This window comes from Protopterus annectens, chromosome 6.part0 (genome assembly GCF_019279795.1).
Source record: "Protopterus annectens isolate FY-2018-M chromosome 6.part0, PAN1.0, whole genome shotgun sequence".
Lineage (NCBI taxonomy): Eukaryota > Metazoa > Chordata > Ceratodontiformes > Protopteridae > Protopterus > Protopterus annectens.
Window position 1 is genome coordinate 1327660816 of NC_056737.1, and position 21278 is coordinate 1327682093.

Genomic DNA, 21278 nt, shown 5'->3' on the forward strand with positions numbered 1-21278 from the left:
CTGGTGAGTAAGCATGGATATAAATCCAAATGCACCTTGCAGCCCATAGCATTTCTGCTTTGCTACTTCAAATGGTCAGAGCCCACAATCTTTGCTCTGCAAATTTCTCTATCACTTCATAGACCTCAATATGCAGTAGAAGAGAAATGTCATAAGGTCTGCTACTGTTCCAGCAGATTCTTTCAAAAAGCTCCTGTCTAGTGTCTTTCTATTCAGGAAAGAATCAGTAAACTGAAGAGTTAAATCTAGGTTAACTAGACAGATACAAGCATTTTTACTTTATAGGTGAATTACTCTTCTCCATTTTCAAGTAAAAAAAAAAAAAAAAAAAAAAAAAAAAAGTTATGAGAAAAGGCTTGAGGCTCAAATCAGGAACTTAAAGGTTCCAATGGCACCTGACAGATGCTTCCAGGAGTGACAGGGCCGGGGGATGGCTGGGAGGGAAGGTGAGGAAGAATGAAAATGGACAACACAGATGCAAAGTTATGGTAAATACAGGACTTCTAAATTTGATGTTGTCCTTTTCATTCTTCCTCACAAATTGGTCAGAGTCCCCAGATACGTAATTCTCAGGAGGCTGTTATGGAAACACATGCCAGAGCACTGTCAAACCAAAAGAAGCTCTGCATCTGGAGACAATGTCTAATTTGCAATGTGTAACAAAGGTATGAGTCTTTGACCAAGTGGCTGTGAGTAGATCTCGTCAATGGAAGCTGTCGATGAAAAAGCAGTAGTAGCCACAGATCTACTGAAATGAACTCTAGGAGACTGAGGCAATTCTAAATGTTTTTGAGAATAACTCAACAAAATGCAATCAGAAATCCATTTGGCCAGAGTAATTTTGCAAACTGCGTGACCCAAGTGGTTAGAGGAAAAGGATACAAACAGCTGATCAGACTTCCTGTACTGTTTTGTCCTGTGAAGATAAAAATGTAATTGTCTGTGAACGTCAAGAAGGTGAAGCATATATTCGCCCTTATATGTAAAGTTTGAAAAGAAAACTGCTAATTGTATGGACTGGTTAATGTTGGTCTCCATCGCCACTTTAAGTAGAAAGGAAGGGTTGGTCCGTAGAGGCACCCTATTCTTATGAAAAATAATTTAAGGAGGCCTAGCCGATAGGGCCTGGACCTCAGAAATTCTTTTTGCTGAAGTGATGGCTACTAAAAATTTAATTTTCCAAGAAAGAAACTTCATATCACATTTGTCCGTCAGTTCAATAGGTTTCTGAGTTAACCCCTGAAGTTAGTGCTCTCACAGTTAGATCCCAAGGAGGAGAGGGATCCTTTATTGAAGGTCTGAGGAGGAAAATTCCCTTCATGAAAGCTTTACATAATCTTGAGGATGCCAGAAAGAATGATTCATTTCCAATTGAAATGACAGCCAACAGAAGATTGATGGTAGAAAAGCTAGCCCCTTCATTAAAAAGAGTAGTGAGAAAAAGAAGGATGGCTAAAGTAGGTGCTGAAAATGAGTCAATATTCTGACTGGAAGACCAAATAAAAATCTTTTCTATTTGCTTCTGTAGACTTTCTTGGTGGAGGCCTTCTGGGAAGCCAAGATAATGTCACGAACTGGGCAAGCAAGCCTGGACCGTCTGAGTAATACTGGAAGTGGAGAAACCATTCAGTCAGTTTGAGAGCATGGAGACTGGGATGTTGAATTCCTGATGGATGACATACGAGATCCTAAGTGGTTTCCAGTGTCCATGGAGGATTTTTCAAGTGGGACCAGAGGAAGGGCAACCATACCCATCGAGGCCAGATGGGGGCAATGAGGATGACTGCTCTTCAGCCTGTTTGCTTTCTGTAACAACTTCTGGATCAGAGGACGAGAAGGGTAGGCACAGAGGAGACCTGGGGGCCAATCATGAATCAGGGCATCCCTATGTGACACCCCCCCAGAGGGGGATCAGGGCAAAGTATATGCTGCACTTGTTGAGGGATTAGGCAAACAGGTTACAGCAAGGCTGGCTCCAGCGGCTGAAGATCATATTTGCTACCGTCTGACTGAGTCACCACTTGTGAGGAATTCGAATGGACATACCTGCTGAGTCTGCCAGCGTGTTGTTTTCCCCAGTATATGCTTTGCCCTGAGATTGCAGGCTGAAGAGAAAGCCCATTCCCAGACCCTAGTGGCCTCTCTGCAAGAAGATAGGAACAGATTCCTCCTTATTTGTCGATGTACCAGACTATTGACATGTTGTCTGTGTGGACTGCAACAGTCCCTAGAGGAAGAACATCCCGAAAGGCTTGCAACAGTAGGACTGCTCTCATCTCTACAATACTGATATGCAACTTGGTGTCTGATGGGGGATCACGTGCCTTGGACCATCTTTCCCATGAAATGCCCCCCCTTACTCCAGTTGTCTGTGGTCACTGTGGCAAGTGGGAGAGGAAGGGAGAATGGCCTGCCCTAAAACAGGTTGTCAGACTGGATCCACCAGCGATCATGATGTTTGCAGATTGGAGTGAGTCTTATGGGAAACGAGAGAGGCTGGTAAAAAAAATAGACCACTGTGCCGCCAAGGTCCATTGAAGGATTCGCGTAAAGAATCTTGCTAGATGAAGAATTAGAAGAATGGCAGCTGACATTGACCAAAGAGCTTGTATTACTAGCTTTGCTGGAGGGGATGGATGAGACAGCATGGCTCGCACCTGATTTTTCAATGACGTGATGTGATAAAGAGGTAAGGAGGCCACTTGAGTCGTCGTATTCAGTTGAGTTCCTATAAATTCCAGAGTCCGTATGGGGACTAGGGTCAATTTGGCAGGGTTTATTGAAATGCTTAAGGTGCTGGAGATATGCAGCAAGTAATTCCTGGTTTGCAGATATTTATGCTTGGATGGGGCAGTGAGGAGCCAATTGTCAAGACATGGAAACACCTGGTGTCTACTGAATCTCATGTGAGCTGCCATGACTGCCATGCATTTGGTGAACACACTAGGGGCTGTGATTAGTCCAAAGGGCAGTGCTCTGAACTGGTAATGATTGGCTCCCAGCTGAAAGCTCAGATATCTCCTGGATCATCTGTTTTGATGTGATAGTATGCATTCTGCAGACCTACAGAGCACATACAATAGTCATTGCGCAGAAAAGGCAGGAAGAACTGAACCATAACCATTTGGAACTTCAAATTCTTTTACATACTGGTTCAAACTGCTTAGATCCAAAATTGGTCTCAGGTCCCTTGTTTTCTTTCACACTAAAAAGAAGTGGAAGTAAGTTCCGAATCCTATCTGTCTGGGTAGGACTTGCTGATGACCCTTTTTTGTAGCAGCTTTTGTATTTCCTGAGCGCATATTCCTTCTGACCAGGTGGAATATCGGGGAGTTTCTTTCTCTGGACAGGAGGGGAAAGGGAAAATGGTATGTAGTAACCTCTGGATATGATTCTTAGCACACATGAGTGTCTTGTAATGTTTGTCCAGGTGTCTAGGTGCAAGGAAAAATTACCCCCGACTGCCTCCAGAGGCAGACAGCTGGACGACGCTTCAGGAGCAATGATAGAGTGTATCTGAGGAGTAGTCTCTGAAGCCCTGAGTTTGCAGACCCCCTCTGCCTCTGGGGCAACATCTTCCATTGAAACCTCCTCCTCCTCTGCCAGAAAAGTCCCCGCACGAATCCTGAAAAGGTCCCTGAGATCTCCAGAACCACATTTTCTTACCACTCCATTGGTTCCTACAGAATGTAGGTTGAGGGGTAGAAAAATCTGACTCCAATGACAGTGTCTTTCCCTCCTGTTTGCTGCAGGAGAGCATACCTTTAACTGAATGCCCAAACAAAGAAAAGCCATCAAAGGGCCATTAACAAATGACGCCTTAAAAGGTTCTTTAAGTCACACAGCCTTACCAAGCATGTCTCCTAATGGTTTTACCTGAACCAGCTACTCGTGAGGCACCCTCTGCTGCATGAGGTATTAGCCTCATCAATGCATTAGAAATGGACAGAAGAGTGGCCAGTTGAGGAGACAGCTTGAGATCCTCTGCAGACATGGACGCAGACAGTTTGAAAGCTCCTTGGTCAAATCTCTCTGCAAATGAGTGAAGTGTGCCAGGTACTTCAATGACCTCAATGCGAATGTAGCAGAGGTGTACACACGCTTCCCAAACCTGCCCATCGCTCAAGACTCCCTTTCCAGTGGATGGACAGAGGAGCTTTATTCAGCTAGCTCCTATAAGTGGCTGCCACCACAACTATGGAATCAAAATGGATTCACTTGCTTCAGTGTGGTCTATCTGAAGGGGTAAATAAAAACTTGTCAGGGCACGTGGGGATGGGCTAAACAGTGTCCGGTTCCTTCCAAGCCTGGCAGGAAACCAGGTCAATAAGTTCTTCTGTGGAGGGGGGGGGGGTCATCCAAGACATAGATGGATCAGCCCTGAAAGCCTCCAGGAATACTGATTCCTCAGGAGGAGGAGGAGACTGGGATGTGCAGCCACCCTTCTCTTTGTGGATCTCCAGGAAACATCAGGTGGCAACTGGGGGGATCCTTCTCCCTCATCAAAATCAGTGTCTTCAGTGAGAGACTCCATAGGGTAGTCTATGTGCCTCCTCTTAAATGTTCTTTTCTGAAGTACCTCTTGCATGTTTGGGAGAGGTGTTGGAAGGGAAGGGGGGGATCTCTCTGGGAAATGTTGTGGAAAGCTCCTGGAACTAGCTGACCCTGAGGAGCAAAAATGATTGGCTCATAACTCGGCCCTGATGAGGGGCGAGGATTAGGATCTGATATTAGTGAGGACAGCTCTCCATGCAAAGATAAAGCCTTTTCTACTACCTGAAAGGCTGATGAACCCAGGGAAACCTCTCCCCCCCCCCTTTCTCAAAGCTTATGCAGCTGAAGATGAGAGGTCATGGTCAACCCGGACTCAAGTCCTCAGGAAAGAATTGGACCAGAGTTGTCGAAAGTTGGGGCTCTGAGGGAAAGGGATGCATCCGACAAAGTAGGAGCTGAACCCAACACCTCAGAACCGGTGCTGACCTCTCAAATTCGAGACCTTCCCTGATCCAAACGTATTGGAACAGGACTGGTCAGGGACACCACTGGCGTAGAGGAGGGGAGCTTCCTCGGATCAGACACCAAATCTCTTGGGGATCTTGGATTATGGGACTCCGAAACCACAGGTCAGATCGGAGAAGACAGTTTCAGCTGGGCAGGTGTACTCACAGATCTGACAGGTGATTGAGTTGGCAGGACCCCCCATCTGGATCTGAGCCCTGAAAAATCTTAAGCATCATTCTGTACACATCTGTCTCTGTCAAACTCCTTGAAGATCTGGATGATGCTCTAGATACTGGCCTAGAATGCTTCCTCGACATTTGAAATAATTGTGAAGGCAGAGCCGGAGAAACAGGCTTTAAAACTAACTCTAGCATACGGTCTCTACTAGTTGGATCTGATGATTTAGGATTCAAGAAGGTGGTCGAGAATAGAGGAGAGTTCACAGTAGGCGCTGAGCCAGTCAGATCAGAGGAGTGCTGTGGATCCGAGGGCGGCCTGATGGACTTCAGATCCAAAGAGGTCAGATCCGAAACCTTCCGTAACTTTTCTCAAGATTCCAAGAAACTTTTCAGAGATTTAGGAAGATGCCTTTTCCTTGGCTCCAAGGCAACTTGTTATGCTTTGGAGGGGGTTTGAACCCAGCAGAAGATGGACGTAATCCTTTCAAGATCAGTTTAATATGACTATCAGAAAGTGCCCTAGGCCTGAAGGTGGCGCAAAGAGCACATGCAGTATCCAGATAGGCAGCTCCTAGACAATATACATGCACTTCTTGTAGACATCAGAATTAGGGATCTTGTGCCCACAAGAAGTGCACTTCTTAAAACCTCTAGGTTTCTCAGACATTGTAGGCAGCAGCTAATACAGAATCCTGAAGAGAAAAGGGTTAAATGGCAACTAGTTTAACTTGAAGGAAAAAAAGAGTTCAAACAGCAAGAGACAAACTATATATATATATATATTTTATATATATATATATATATATATATATATATATATATATATATATATATATACACACATACATATGTATATATATATACATACATATGTGTGTGTTTGTGTATGTATGTATATATATATATATATATATATATATATATATATATATATATATATATATGTGTGTGTATAGAGGGAGAAAAAAACTGTAATACAAGAAAAGGCAAAATACGACAAGTGGCACAAAAGAAGGCTCCAGAGAGTACTCCTGCATTACCAGGCTATAATTCATACCACACCTTTTGGCCACCTAACCTGGACCGAAACACTAAAGGCGAAGGCGTGTCTATATTCATTAAGGATATCCACACCTCCAGGCTAGTTGCTCAGCATAATGCATCCGAGATTATCCAAGTGCAACTAACTCTGGGCAAGACCGCAATCCAAATTGTAGCTTGCTACAGATCCCCCACCATGCCCCAGGACTCCCACTCCTCATTTCTTGATACACTGCAAAATATTAGGGCACAACCTGACACCCTAATAATGGGCGATTTCAACTACCCTACCATTAACTGGGAAAACTACTCATGTACCAACTCTTGTGCTCAACGTTTTCTGGAATTCATAAATTCCAATGCCCTGGATAAACTTGCAGCAATATCCTACACCTGGTTATTACCAACATGGGCAAATGGTGCTCCACACCAGAGGTCAATTCCTCGTTGGTCAGATCTGACCACAAGCTAATCACCCTAGACATCCACATCCCTCCCCCACCCCCCATTAGGGAAACCACAGTAAAAGATTATTCCAAAGCCAACTTCACGCTTAAGACAGAAATGGCAAACTTCACGACAAGCATGCTGATGGACAACAGAGGTATGACTGCTGAATCCTACACAAATGCACTTTATAAGCACTTACACGAGTGCATGGATTGTGCAATCCTAACAGAACCAAGATGCTATCCTCCAAAAAAAGGAAGCCAATTTGGTGGTCCCCTGCCATAAACAAACTCTACAACAAAAGAAAGAAACTGTTGCAAAAAGAGTAAAATCCCATGATTGGAGAAACTCCCTGGTCAGCCTCAGTAAGAAGCTGAGATCTCTCATAAAATCCTCCAAAGCTAGTTATGAAAACAAAATCGCCACTGACTCTAAAGACAACCACAAAGCATTCTATAGCTATGTCAAGAATCTCAATGGCAACACTCAGATCTGCTCTGAGTTACAGCACAATGGCACTAAATATACAGAAACAACTGACATTGCCAACATCCTGGCAGATGGGTTCAATGCTTACTTTACCCCCCTGTCATTACCCTAAAGGGCCCATCTCTATACCAGAAGAATGCAAAGTTCCTGTAATCACAGCTGCACACGTAAAAAAAACACTATCCAAAGCCAAGAACACAGCATCCATGGGACCTGACAACATCACAGGCTGTGTTCTACATGAACTACAAAATGAACTGGCACCCCACCTAAGTACCATGTTCAATAATAGCCTCACCTCAGGCTATGTGCCCACTGAATGGCACACAGCGACAGTTATCCCACTCCACAAAGGGGGGAGCCACCACAGACCCTGGAAACTACTGCCCCATTAGCCTAACGAGCCTGGTCTGCAAGGCTATGGAACATATCTTCATGGAACTTATAAACAATGACATTGGTAATCTCCAAACTCAGGACCCTACCCAGTTCGGGTTTGTAAAAGGCAGACCATGTCTTCTAAACCTGATAGACTTCTTTGAAGCAGTCACCAAAGCCGTAGATGAGGGTAAGGTGGTTCACACAGCCTATCTAGATCTCGCCAAGGCTTCGACACCATCCCCCACTCTGGAATTATAGATAAACTTACTACACTAGGCATAAATCCCTATATCACAAGATGGGTTGCCAACTGGCTCACTGACAGAACCCACATTGTGAAAGTAGCAGACTCCAAATCCAACTTCAGACAAGTGGAGTACCACAGGGTTCAGTCCTGGGTCCTCTCCCGTTTGGTATCTACTTCTCTGAAGTACAGGCCAACACAGAAGGTCTTTGGCTAATGAAGTTCGCAGATGGCTGCAAACTAGGAGCCATAATCAAAACTCCAAAAGATGTGGACATCCTACAAAAGGGCCTCATTGAGACAGATGCCTGGTGTCAAAGCCATGGCCTCAAGCTCAATGCTAAAAAGTGCATTGTCATCCCTTTTGGTAAAAACTCTGTACCCATGCATTGTCATCCCTTTTGGTAAAAACTCTGTACCCATGAACTACCACATAGGCGGTAGTCTACTTAACACCGAAAGTGTGATAAGAGACCTTGGGACACAGGTGGACAGTAATCTCTCCCTTTGATAATCACATTGCCATAGTAGTCAGGAAATCCTTCTACGTGGCACACCTAATCACAAAAGGTTTCTCATCCAGGAAAAAAAGAGGTCATTGTTCCCCTCTACTCGTCACTCATTAGACCCATTATAGAGTACAATGCCCCTTTTGGTATGTACCTCACAAGACATCTACAACAACTGGAAAGGCCACAGAAATACCTCATAAAGAGGATTACTGGCCTCAAACAGATGCCCTACGCAGACCGTCTCAAAAAACTGCAGCTTTACTCCGTCGCATATCGCCTACTCATAGACGATCTCTGCCTAACACACAAAGCTATGTCAAACCCAGAGCTTTTAGACATGCTCCACTTAAAGAAATCCCAATCCCTACGAGCTACATGCTCTAGGGACCTAAACCTTGTCACCACAATAAACAGAACATGCTGGAGGGATAGATTCCTGTCCCAGAGACTTCCCATACTCTGGAACAAACTACCTATCTATATCAAACAAAGCTCCTCATTAGCACTCTTCAAGAAAAATCTTGATGATTGGATGGGAGACAGGAAATTCACCCTGGGGATCACGTCTGTGGCTCTGCTCGACAGTGGCAAAGGAAAATAATTTTCTTGGGTGGCGAAAGCCAGGGTACCTTTGGCTAGGCTTATATAGGCCCTAGGGCCAATAGCCTAGTACCTACCTATGAAATAAGAAACAAACACCCCAACTACTGCAACAGCTGAGGGAGGAAGAAAAGTTGTGACAAACTGTAATAGTAATTAGAAGAAAGATGGTAACAAGAAATATGGAAGAAATTATACCAAAAAACCCACTTCTTAGCCTGATGACAGTAAACAAGATTTGAGGAGCTGGGGACAGAGTAGAGTATTACGGGTACAGGGAAGAGCTGCCATAGAGGGAAAATTCTAGCAACTGATAGAACCAGGATTGTTTTACTAACCCAGATAGTTTTCTCTGTACCTGCTGGAATAGAGATTCCTCCCTTCACACCACACGGTGATGTCTCTCTCTCTCTCTCTGCTTCTCCTGTCCTATGTACCAACTCAGTAGCTACAAACAAGTGTCAAGAGAGGAAGTAGTACTGGAGTAGGTTGTTCTACTGCCAATAACGGCTGGTAAAAAACAAAATACAACACTGGAATTTTACACAGTGCATAAAAAAAGTCTTACATGCTACCCTGCCAGTTCCCAGGTACATGGTGTGAGATAAGTGGAAGATTTTATTCCACTTGGAGCTCAGAAGACTCCTCCAGTTTCTGCTGTTCCTTCAATGTCTGATATTCTGGCTACTACTAAAAGGACACCTAGCAACTGAAATCAAGTGGGGCAAATGCATAAACATATACTATTTACTAGAAGTAGATGCTAGACACAAAGATGCCTGACAGTGGGACATCTTTGCAAAGGATGTTATCTACCACAAGAACAGGAATATTTCCCAGACATCAAAATGTATGAATGACAGAAAAGAGCTTGTGGGGTCAGGAAGCAGGAGCATTTATGCAGCTGGTTCATGAAATCACTGTGCGTGAGTGACCGTGAGGTAAATGTGCCCCTAAAATACAGGATTTTCTGTAATAAAAAAAACGTCAAAGTATGACTGGTGGGGCATATGAATCCAATCTACAGTCAACAAAGGAGGCCACTCTAAATTATCTCCATCACATGAATTGTAAAACAGTACTTAAATTTATCCCTGATACAATTATGATCCTCCTCGAATTTAAACTGACATTCCTGAATAATACAAAATGTTTTCATAAAAACTCTTGTTATATATTTTCTTTAAATGAAATTACTGAACAGTGACACTATATGAGACTCTATCCTTTTAACAGACAGCTACTTTTCTTCTTGTAAAATTTATATGAACACCACCATCCAAAGGATTCTGTAATGGTTGACAAATGCAGTAAGCAAATATGGCTCAACCTTTTTTTTGTGTCATATTTAATGAGTCTGAGCTTTTTAAATAAGAAACTCAAAATGCAAGGGATGTTAAAGAAAGACATGGACTGGCATATGGCTGCTTTGAAATATTTCAAATATTCAGTTATTTTGAAATCAGATCACTGTTATTTTAGCTTTTCAGTCATACGTTACATATATACTGGATGTATCTAAGCAAAATTACATTTATATATTTACAAATTCAGCAACAAAATTTATCAACACTTTGAAGATGTCATCACAATAACAAATAGAAGGATATTTGGCTAATAATTTTGCGACTACTTCATAGGTGTGTACTAGGCTAATGTTAGTTCCCAGTGCCTCTATCAAGTAGAGCCACTGAAGTGATCCCTGTGGTGAACTTTCTATTACTCATCCACTCATCAAGATTTCTCGAAAAGGGACAGCGAAGTGTTCTGCTTGACATGTATGGGAAGTCTATTCCAGAGCATGGGCAGTCTCTGAGTGAGGAACCTGACTTTCCAGCATGTTCTGTTGATTGTGGTAATGAGGTTGAGGTTTCTCGAGTGTATGGTGCAGAGGGATTGGGATTTCTTTAGATGTAGCATTTCTAACAGAGCTGGGTCAAATACGGCTTTGCAAGTCAAGCAGAGATCGCCTCTAAGTAGGTGATATGAGAGACAGAATAGATGGAGTCTTTTGAGTCTGTCTGTGTAAGACATGTGTTTAATGCCTAGGATCCTCTTTGTGAGGTAATTCTGCGGCCTCTCCAGCTGTTACAGGTGTCTAGTGAGGTACATGCAAAGTGAGGCATTGTACTCAACAATTGGTCTAATGAGGGAACAGTAGAGAGAGACGATGATCTCTTTCTTCATGGATGCAAAACCCTTGGTAATGAGATGTGCCACATAGAAGGACTTTCTGACCACAGTGGCAATGTGGTGGTTGAAGGAGAGGTTGCTGTTAACCTGCATCCCCAGACCTCTTATAACGCATTCAGTGTTAAGTGGGCTCCCATCTATATGGTAATTAGTGGGGACTGAGTTTTTTACCAAAGGGGATGACGACGCATTTTTTGGCGTAAAGCTTAAGGCCACGGTTTCAACACTAGTCATTGGTCTCATTGAGGCCTTTCTGTAGGATGTCTGCATCAATTGGGGAGTTAATAATGGCGCCCAGCTTGCAGTTGAGTGTGAACTTGGTCAGCCAGAGTCCATTTGTGTTGGCCTGGACTTCTGAGAAATAGATGCCGAACAGGCGAGGACCCAGGACCGATCCCTGTGGGACTCCACTCGTGACTGGTTGGCAGTCTGACTTGCAGTCCACTACTTTCACACTGTGTGTTCTATCTGTGAGCCAGTTTGCAACCCACCTAGTGATATAGGGGTTGATGCCTAGTTTGGTGAGTTTATAATAATTCCCAAGTTGTGTAATTTATTTTTGTTTCACTATAACTTGGACATCTGACTTTCACAAATTGTATTAATTCATATTTTCTTAAATGTCAAGTGTTCTCCAGTGTTTTCAAAATTAAGTTCAGCTCTTCTTGTGTTTTACTTAATTTTTTTACATTCTGCTTAGCAGAAGTCCAGGCTAACACAAAGGGACTCTGGCTGACCAAGGTCACAGACAACTGCAAGCTGGGTGCCATTATTAACTCCCCAATTGATGCAGACATCCTACAGAAAGGCCTCAATGAGACCAATGACTAGTGTCGAAACCATGGCCTTAAGCTTTACACCAAAAAAATGCGTCATCATCCCCTTTAGTAAAAAAACTCAGTCCTCACTAATTACCATATAGATGGGAGCCCACTGAACACTGAATGCATTATAAGAGGTCTGGGGATGCAAGTTAACAGCAACCTCTCCTTCAACCACCACATTGCCACTGTGGTCAGAAAGTCCTTCTATGTGGCACATCTCATTACCAAGGGTTTTGCATCCATGAAGAAAGAGATAATCGTCCCTCTCTACTGTTCCCTCATTAGACCAATCGTTGAGTATAATGCCTCATTTTACATGTACCTCACTAGACACCTGCAACTCACAACAAAACCGACTAAAAAAAAATCAAAAGGTAGTGCACTCTTTCCTATTAACTAGACTGTTTTTACAAATGAATAAATTATCCACTGAAACTTTCATAAAACCTGCTTTGTTCTGCACCTCAGCATTTTCTCTTCTTGTGAATTTCTGTTTTTTTTTAATCTTATTCTATATAATTTTCAGCTATGAATTAACTAGATAACCATGATCATTTCTGATATTCACTTTAGGGATGCACACTGATGCATGCAGCAGTTAATAATGCTGCCTACCCCGCACTTGGCTATGGCAAAACATCATGGCCATGGTGCCTTTCGTCGAGGAACGCACAGTCTTCCTTGGGTCCATGTAGGTTGTCACAGGTGTCACCAGCTTCTTCCCTTGCCTCAAGGGCATGTCAGTAGGTGTAACAATAACTCTCTAAATAGTCCACAGCAAGTACATGTGTGTGCATACAAATATGCAAGTCCTGCAGACAGGCATCCCAGCCAGTACTGGTTCTCTGTCTTACATCAGCTTTACTGGTATAGACTCACACTTTCATGACTTTGAACAAGATAAAGCAAGTATAAAAGATGAACAATGGCTTTCTTTTAATGAACAGAAACCTGTCTGCTGGTTCATTCATATCTACTGCAGTCCATGCTGCAAACAGAGTGGATGTGTGGCATCAGCATCCATGGGTCAAACAATGCTACAATGTTAGAGGTAGGCCAAGGAATTCAAATGAGATCACTGCAGGCCATTCTCCAAACAGTCCTAGATAAACACACCATGCTTCCAAACCATAAATTCAAATTCTTTTTAAAGCTCTACAGCCTCTGCTGCTGTCAAATGGAAATACCAAACTCAAGACTATTAATTAACTTTTCAGCAAACTCCTATGTATTACTTAAAAAAAATATAAAAAAAATGCATATTCTCTACTCTTGCATAAATTATAGTTCATTTCATATTTTCTTACCTAGTTCAAGATCTGTACTTAAATTACTTGTCACAAAATTTGACGGAAATAGTCCTACTCCTCTGTGATTTTCTCCTTTCCACCAGTTAGAGTCACTAAGATAAAACACAGATAAAAATTGTTTAGACTGCACATGAACAAGCTTGTATACTTTTCCTTATTTTGGTGAAGAACCATATAAAGTACAGTCGTGTACACTTACCATAAATGTAGATGTTTGAGTGTATTCACTATTGCAGTCATTACATTTGGGTTATCTGCCTGCAGGTGGCCCAAAGCCGGCCTGAATATCAAAGTCTTGGATCCCTGCGTCGGATGCTGTCTCTTCTTCCATGACGTCAGGTCATCAGGGGTATAAAACAAGTAGCCGACACCATTACATCAGTTTTTCTTGCCCCAGATGTCAGGTGTCCCCATAATGGGAAGCAATTATATGTTAGGTTACACCTCCAACAAAAAGCAAATATACCAGAAAGATGAAATACACTAAACAAGAAGAAAAGTATAGCCAAGAAAAGTCAGGGGGCTGGAGGGAGGGTAACCAGGACTGCAACAGTGAATACACTCGAACATCTACATTTATGGTAAGTGTACACAACTGCACTATGTTCTTGATGTTTCACTGTTGCAGTCATTACATTTGGGTCGATTCCCAAAGCTAAGGAAGGGAGGATGAAGTTAGAGAGCATTAGGACCAGCTATTAAGCCATGCAAGACTGCAGTGGCAAAACCAGCTCTGGATTTAGAACAAAATAGGCATCTGGTAATGCTTGGTGAAAGTGTATACAGAGCTCCAGGTAGCAGCTTCTAGGATGTCCCTGGTAGGGATACCTCTGAGAAAGGCTGTATAGGTAGATGCAGCCCTGGTGGAATGTAATCTTATCCCCTGTGGGGTAGGCTTTCCATGGTGCTTATAGCAGGAATGAATGCAATGGGCTATCCACTTAGAATGGTTTGCTTTGAAATGGCCTTCCCCTCTGCCCCTGCAGCAAAGCCAACTGGCAGCTGTTCAGATTTTCCGAGGCTTAGTCCTGTCCAGATAAAATCTAAGTTGTCTGTGCACGTCCAACAAGTGCAGTATTCGTTCTCCTTTGTTCTGTGGATTAGAGAAAAAAGTAGTCAAATGAATGCACTGATTAAGGGCCACACTAGACACCACCTTGGGCATAAAAGAAGGATTGGACAACCTGTCTGCATGGAAGATGATAAAGAAGGGCTCCACTGCCATGAGGGCTTGTAAATCAGACATTCTCCTTGCTGAAGTGATGGCTAGAAGGAAGGCTGTTTTCCAAGAAAGAAATTTCAACTCTGAAGTTGCAGCTGGTTCAAAAGGAGGTAGAGTGAACTTTTCCAATACAAAGTTAAGGTCCCAGGCTGGAGTAGGAGCTCTCCTGTGTGGTCTTAAATTTTTGGCCCCTCTGAGGAATTGCTTTAGCAGAGGGTGAGAGAAGAGGGGTGGTTCAGTATTATAATGTGTTGAAATGGCAGAGGCATGAATATTAATTGACGAGAAGGAAAGGCCCTTGTGGAGCATCTCTATTAAGTACTGAAGAATATGCAGTAAGCTGGGCACTGTTGTGCCCATCCCCTGAGTCTGGCTCCAGGGGCAGTATCTTTTCCACTTTTCAGCATAGGATTTTCTAGTACTAGGCTTCCTTGCCTCTAGAATGACATCTAGCACCTGCTTACTGAGGGATGCTATTGGAGAGCTCAAGGAATTAGCTGGGTTGCAAGGTTCAGGGTTTGAAGCTGAGAATCCAGAATCTGGCCCTCTTGCTGGGACAGCAGGGAAGGGGTCTGAGGCAGATGCCATGGTTCCAACAGTGACATACTGCGCAAGAGGGGGTACCAGTACTGGCGTGGCCAGTCTGGTGCAATCAGTATTGTCCAAGGTTTGTCCTGTTTGATCTTTAACAGAACTTGCAAGAGGAGAGGGAAAGGCATAAACTGAGAGGCTTTCCCAGGTGAAGGACAAGGCATCCACTTTCCAAGCTTGACTGTGGGAAGTCCTTGTGCAGAATTTGCCCAACTGGTGGTTCTGAGGGAAGGCAAAAGTACAGTTTTGTACCTACCATAAATGTAGATGTCCGATAGGTATGCATCTGCAGTCCTTACATATGGGTTGTCCTGCCTCAGGCAGCCCTTCGGTCGGCCTGATTCCAAAGTCTGGGTCCGGCATCGGCTGACGTCGCCCTCTCCCTGACGTCAGAGCGCCTGGGGTATAAAAGCGTCAGCCGACGCCATCTTCCTCAGTTTTTCTTGCCCCAGATGCCAGGTGCCCTCTAATGAAGACTAAATTTGGAGAGATGCAAAAAATTCCAAACATGCACAGTAATATATATATATATATATATATATATATATATATATATATATATATATATATATATATATATATATATATATATATATGGGTTCACTTCTGAACTTTCAATTCACTGACTTTCATTTCACTGACACCATTTCACTGAAATTTAATTTCACTGAAACTTCATTTCACTTTAAGTTCATTTCACTGACAAGTATTATTAAAAAGTAAATGGAATATGGCCCCTTCCCCACTGTAGAGCGACCCTGGAGTTAGAATGTATAGTTAGGGGGGTGTGGGGGGCAGAGCCAGAGTACTTTTCTTTTACTAAGCAATATTATATCAAAATGTAAGAATATCATATGAAATGAAGTGGGGGGCTGCGCCCCCCCCACCCCCCGAACTATATATTCTAACTCCAGGGTCGCAGTACAGTGGGGAAGGGGGAATATTCCATTTTATTGCTAATAACAGTTGTCAGTGAAATGAACTTTCAGTGAAATGAAGTTTCAGTGAAATGAAATTTCAGTGAAATGGTTTCAGTGAAATGAAAGTCAGTGAATTGAAAGTTCAGTGAACTGAAGTGAACCCATATATATATTTATATATATATATATATATATATATATATATATATATATATATATATATATATATATATCTATATATATATATATATATATATATATATATATATATATATATATACACATAACAAATACACCATAATAGATAACCCCAGCTAGCTAGAAAGAGGGATAACTACTCAAGGAATACCACAGAGGGGTAGGAGGGAGGGAAAACCTGACTGCAGATGCATACCTATCGGACATCTACATTTATGGTAGGTACAAAAAATACAGTTTTGTACCTACCATAAATGTAGATGTCCGAACTGGATAGCATCTGCAGTCATAACAGCTGGGTTGTCCTGTCGTCAGGCAGCCCTTCAGTCGGCCGGATTCCAAAGTCCGGGTCCGGCTTCGGCTGATGTCGCACTTCACCTGACGTCATCTCTGTTGGTCTTCGGGTATAAAAGCATCAGCCGACGCCATTTTCCTCAGTGTTTCTTGCCCCAGATGCCAGAAGCCCTCTTGGAAGGCTAAAATTTTTTGGATAGAATGCCAATGTTTCCAAAAAAAAATAGGTAAACACAAAAATAAGCATGTATGTACATATATACAAACAAATACACCATAAAAGACTCCCCCCCACCAGCTAGCTATTAGGGGGGGGGTAAACACCCTAGGAGTACCACAGAGGGGAAGGAGGGAGGGTAATCCTGACTGCAGATGCTATCCAGTTCGGACATCTACATTTATGGTAGGTACAAAACTGTACTATGTCCTTCATGGATGCATCTGCAGTCATAACAGCTGGGTAGAATACCATAGCCAACTAGGGAGGAGGATAAAGGAAGATTATGGTGTGCTTAGGATCCCTTGCAGTACAGCAGTGGCAAACCCTGCTCGGGATCTGGAATATAGAGGCAAATTATAATGCTTGGCAAATGTATGCACGGAGGTCCAAGTAGCCGCCTCAATAATGTCTTTGGTTGCCACTCCTCGTAAGAAGGCTGTGGTAGTGGCTGTTGCCCTTGTAGAATGAGGTCTTATGTTCTGTGGAATTGGTTTTCCATGGAAGGAGTAACAGAATCGAATGCAATTTCCTATCCATTTGGAGATTGTCTGTTTGGAAATAGCTCTTCCTTCCCTTCCTGTTGCATAGGCTACAAAAGTTGGTCAGTCTTTCTGTTGCTTTTGGTTCTGTCCAAGTAGTAGCGTAGCTGTCTATGTACATCCAAGGTATGCAATATTCTTTCCCCTCTGTTTTGTGGGTTGGGAAAGAAGGTAGGGAGGTGGATTGCCTGGTTTAAGGACACCCTGGATACCACCTTAGGCATAAAGGTTGGATTAGTCCTCATGGACACTCTATCTTGGTGGAAGATTAGGAAGGGTTGCACTGCCATTAAGGCCTGTAGTTCTGAAACCCTCCTTGCTGAAGTAATTGCCAGTAGGAAAGCAGTTTTCCAAGACAGGTGTTGTAGGTCTGCTGTTGCTGCTGGTTCAAATGGTGACAGTGTCAACTTTTCTAGTACGAAGTTTAAGTCCCAAGCTGGCAATGGTGGTTTCCTTGGAGGTTTTACATTCTTGATTCCTCTGAGGAACTGTCTGAGCAAAGGGTGTGAAAAAACAGGTGGATCAAAGCTGTATTCTGCTGAAATAGCTGATGCATGTATCTTGATGGAGGAGTAGGACAGGCCTGAATAGAGAAGTTCGGCCAGGTACTCCAGAATGTTAGGCATATCTATGTTTGACACATCTTTTCCTCTTTCAGAACTCCAAGTGACAAACCTTTTCCATTTTCCAGCGTAGTTCCTTCTCGTTGAAGGTCTGCGTGCTTCAAGAATAATGCCTTTAACTCTTTGGGAAAGTTCTTGATTAGCTGCTGCTATGTGATGTTCCATGCAGTCAGTTGTAACGTTTTCAGGTTTGGATGTATGGTGCTGTAGTTGTTCTGAGTTAGCATCAAAGGCATCAGGGGTATTGGCCACATATTGTTCCGAGACATGCTCCTCAGCAGTGGGTACCAGTGTTGTCTTGGCCAGTTTGGAGCTATCAGGATTATCCTTGGCTGTTCTTCCTTGATTTTTAGTAATACTTTGTGTATCAAGGGAAAAGGTGGGAATGCATATGCTGTTAGGCCTTTCCAGCTGAAGGAGAGAGAATCCACTTTCCATGCTAATGGGTGGAATGTCCTTGTGCAGAATTTTTGGAGCTGGTGATTGTGGGGTGATGCGAATAGATCTATCTGAGTCATTCCCCATTTCTTTGTGATGGTCTTGAAGATGTCCGGGTGCAGGTGTCATTCGTGGGCATCTGATGTGGTTCTGCTTAGTATGTCTGCTAGAGTATTTTCTTTTCCTGGTACAAATATTGCCTGTAGCTGGATGTTGTAGCTGAGTGCCAGGGTCCACAGTTCCAAAGCCATTCTGCATAGGGGGTATGAATGAGTGCCTCCCTGTTTGTTGATGTACCACATGACTGTGGTGTTGTCTGTCCTTATCATCAACTGGCCCTCTTTGAGAAATGGTCTGAACTTTTGGATTGCCAGTTTTACTGCCAGCATTTCTTTTAGGTTGATGTGCAGGTGAAGTTGATCCTGAGTCCACAATCCTTGCACGCGTTTGTCCATCATGTGGGCCCCCCATCCTAGGTCTGAAGCGTCTGTTGTGATGTTCTGGCTTGCTTGACCTCTGCGAAAGGGAAGGCCTGGGTTTGACTGGCATGCCTGAGCCCACCATAGGAACTCCTGTTTTATGCATGGAATTAGTGGGATTTCTGTTTCTAGGCTGTGCCTGTGCTGGGACCATAAATTCCTTACGTACCACTGTAGTTTTCTCATATGAAGTCTGGCAAATGGGACCAAAATTATGCATGATGCCATAAAGCCCAAGGCCTGCAGTACCTTTCTTGCTGTTAACTTGTTCAGTTTTGTTAGTGCCAAGAAGTAAAGAGGGAGTTCTTTTTGTTTTTCTGTAGTTAGGAATGCCATTTGTCTTACTGTGTCCAATTCCGCTCCCAAGAATGTCCTTGTTTGGGATGGTATCAGCCTTGACTTTTGTAAATTGACTGTGTATCCCAGTGCTTGTAGCAAGTAAATGACCCTTTGTAAATCTGTTGTCAACTTGCTTTTGTTGTCCCCTTGTAGCAGGCAGTCGTCCAGGTAGGGGTAAATTTGAATTCCTGTAGTCTGCAATGGCGATTACTGATGCCAGGCATTTTGTGAATACTCTGGGCAGTAGATAAGCCAAAGGCAATGCTGAGAATTGATAGTGCTCTGATCCTGCAAGAAATCTGAGGTATCTTCTGCAGATTGGTCGAATAGGGACGTGCAGGTATGCCTCCTTGAGATCTAGAGTTACCAGCCAACACTCCTTGCCCAGCATGGGAAGAAGTTGCTGTAGGGTCAGCATTTTGAATTTTGGTACAATGATGTATGTATTTAAGGTGGACAGGTCGAGAATTGGTCTCCAACTTTTTCCTTTCTTGGAACTAGGAATAGTCTGGAGTAGAACCCCTTTCCTTGCTCTGCTGTTGGTACTTTTTCCACAGCTCTCATGTTTGCTAACTCCATTATCTGTTGTAGAGCTTCTGCTTTTGATTTGGAGGTAGATTTGGCATTCCTCTTTTGACTGGTAAAGTGTGGAAGTGGAATCGGTAACCTTGATCTATGGTTTGTAAAATCCACTTGTCTTTTGTTATGTGGTGCCAGTTCTTTGAAAATAAGGTTAACTTTCCGCCTAGAGGAGCTGCTATTTGTTCCCTGGTAGGCGGATTTAGGATTAAGTCACTGTGGCTGTGCTGTTGTAGTGGCAGTGGTTGTGTCTGAGCCTCTGTTGTTACCTTGCCACTGTCGTCCTCTGTAGGCACCACCTCTAGATTGGTTTCTGCCTCTGGAACGCCTATTCCTGCCCCTTTGAAATCTTGTGGAGTCAGGAAAGGACCAATTTTTGGCAGGCCAGTTCCTGCTAAACCTTGGGGTTGAACCTGCAGGAAATCTTTAACCGTTTGAACTAATTTTGCTTTTTCTTCCATTTTCTTTATAACCTGCTGTGCAGGTGTACCAAACAAACTTGTCTTATCCATAGGAGCATCTAGCAACTTAGCTTTAACATGATCCAGTAGAGGTTGCTCCTTTAGCCATGCATGTCTTCTTATCACTGTGCCAGTCATGGCTGATCTAAATGAAGCCTCCAGTGCATCATAGCCACATTTTAAGGAATGGTTACTAACCTGTTGTATGTTATTTACCATTTCTAATACATATTTCTTGTCAAGAGGTTCATCAGTGGTTAGCTTTTTAGTTAACTGATCAAGCATAAACTCTTGGTATTGTATCATGTGAAATTGACAGTTTAAAGCTCTAGCTGAGAGAGTAGCTGAAGTGTAAACCTTTTTACCCCATCTGTCTAATGACCTTGCTTCCCTTTCAGAAGGAATAGGGTTTTTAGCTATGGTCGCGGCTACTGCCTTGGGACCCTGGGATATAGATTCGGGGTCTGCAAGAGGGGCCTTGTAAAGGTGGTGATGAGTATCTGGCACCCTGTAAAATCTGTCTGGTTTGGCAGGGGCTGGGCAATGAATCTGGAGCAGAGCAGACATCATTGAAAGCATCATCTACCACAGAGAGAACAGGAGGTATAGCTAAGGGCCTGTGCTGTGGAAGGCGTAGAAAGGTTCTAAGTCTTTTTCTGGAATCTGAAAAATCTTGTTGCTGCCATTGGAAATGCTCTCGCATGGCATGTAAGGTTTCCCCAAAGGAGAATTCTTCTGGGGGAGAAGCAGCTGGAATAGATTCTTCAGCATCAGAATCTTCAAAATTGGAGAAAGGTGCCTGGCTGGTCAGTTATGTCTGATTCATCAGCCGAATCATCCGAGGACACTGGCTCAGGGTGCTCTGCCCTAGGTCTCTTCTCTGGGGGCTGAGAGGCCCTGTCTGGGTGAGATTGAGATCCTCTAATTAATGAAATTAAATCTTCTGCCAAAGTAAGCATTTGAGAACTAGAAGAGGGCCTGGTAGAGGGGGGTTTAACAGGCACTGTTTTAGAAGTCTTGGCTGCTTTAGCCCTGGCGAAGGCCTTAATGGACATGGCTGCTGGAGGCCTAGCAGCACCACGTGCTGGGGTAGAGACATCCAAGGGAATGGTGTCTGATAAGTCATTGGCAGCCGCCGTAGTGGATAAAAC

At 43.3% G+C, this 21278-nt stretch overlaps 1 protein-coding gene across 1 annotated transcript in view; it reads right to left on the reverse strand.

Moving 5' to 3' along the window:
• Positions 1-21278, reverse strand: part of STAM2 (signal transducing adaptor molecule 2) — a gene marked incomplete in the record, with an annotated part of 1442819 nt that overhangs the window by 612450 nt on the left and 809091 nt on the right. The window contains 1 exon segment of the mRNA XM_044074901.1: positions 13222-13316. Within this exon segment, the coding sequence (XP_043930836.1) occupies positions 13222-13316 (95 nt within the window).